This window comes from Notothenia coriiceps, unplaced genomic scaffold, assembly GCF_000735185.1.
Source record: "Notothenia coriiceps isolate Sejong01 unplaced genomic scaffold, NC01 NC01_scaffold00005239, whole genome shotgun sequence".
In the NCBI taxonomy this organism is placed as follows: domain Eukaryota; kingdom Metazoa; phylum Chordata; class Actinopteri; order Perciformes; family Nototheniidae; genus Notothenia; species Notothenia coriiceps.
In genome coordinates this window covers 1-1,132 of record NW_011337940.1, presented here as the reverse complement: position 1 = coordinate 1,132, position 1,132 = coordinate 1, and the positions used below count along the sequence as shown (strand labels likewise).

Here is a 1,132-nt window from a genome sequence, read left to right as displayed (position 1 = left end):
AGTGTCTCTACTTTAAAGAGTCCTCTCCTGCTGATGTTCAGGTGTATATCAGTATGTAGTGTCTCTACTTTAAAGAGTCCTCTCCTGCTGATGTTCAGGTGTATATCAGTATGTAGTGTCTCTACTTTAAAGAGTCCTCTCCTGCTGATGTTCAGGTGTATATCAGTATGTAGTGTCTCTACTTTAAAGAGTCCTCTCCTGCTGATGTTCAGGTGTATATCAGTATGTAGTGTTTCTACTTTAAAGAGTCCTCTCCTGCTGATGTTCAGGTGTATATCAGTATGTAGTGTCTCTACTTTAAAGAGTCCTCTCCTGCTGATGTTCAGGTGTATATCAGTATGTAGTGTCTCTACTTTAAAGAGTCCTCTCCTGCTGATGTTCAGGTGTATATCAGTATGTAGTGTCTCTACTTTAAAGAGTGACAGATTTTATTTTTGCCAGATTTATTTCCTGAAAATCACAGAATTCATATTTTTTTATATAACTCTGAGAAGTTTCTAAAAGTGATGTTCCTTTGAACAGCCTCTCACCTGGTCGTCAGAGATGGCCGCCGTGTTCTTGAAGACGATCCACTCCACCGTCTCGCTGCAGGGAGGCGAGGTCAGAGAGCCGTTGTAAATGAAGTATTTATCCGTGGAGTTTGGCAGGAGACCTCTCGGGGCGAAGGGTGAAACCTCCGCACTCTTACCTGGACAGCAGACAAGAAAAAACGTAAGTAATCACCACAGAAGAAGAGACAAAGAGAGAGAAGAAGAAGAAAACGGACGTACCGTATCTGCTCACGCTGTTGATCCCGTCTATGATGGCCGCGTAGTTCACGTTGTCTTCAACGCTCGTCTGAGAAGAGAAAAGAAAGACAATTATCTCAAATGGTGTACTTTTTTTAATGAATGGAGACTGTAATTTAACATGCTGCAGTGCAATAGGGCCAAACTATTATTTAACTCAGGGGTGTCCACGCTTTTTTCACCGAGGGCCACATACAGAAACATATAAGTAGGGCTGGGCAACTCACTAGAGGTACATCACCTCATAAATTCAGTTATAAGACAGCAAAATTAATCAAATGTAGGTCAATGATGCTTGATACTTGAAAATGCTTTAAGAAAAAAACAGCTCACAGCTCTCCGGA

At 41.6% G+C, this 1,132-nt stretch overlaps 1 protein-coding gene across 1 annotated transcript; it reads right to left on the bottom strand.

Moving 5' to 3' along the window:
• Window positions 1–497: 497 nt before the first annotated feature.
• On the bottom strand, window positions 498–837 carry LOC104942837 (receptor-type tyrosine-protein phosphatase zeta-like; the record flags this gene model as incomplete). The annotated part of the gene is made up of 2 exons (XM_010768139.1): window positions 498–688; window positions 771–837. Coding segments are annotated over 2 exons (258 nt in total), but the record flags the coding sequence as incomplete, so codon positions are not given.
• Between the last annotated feature and the right edge of the window lie 295 nt (window positions 838–1,132).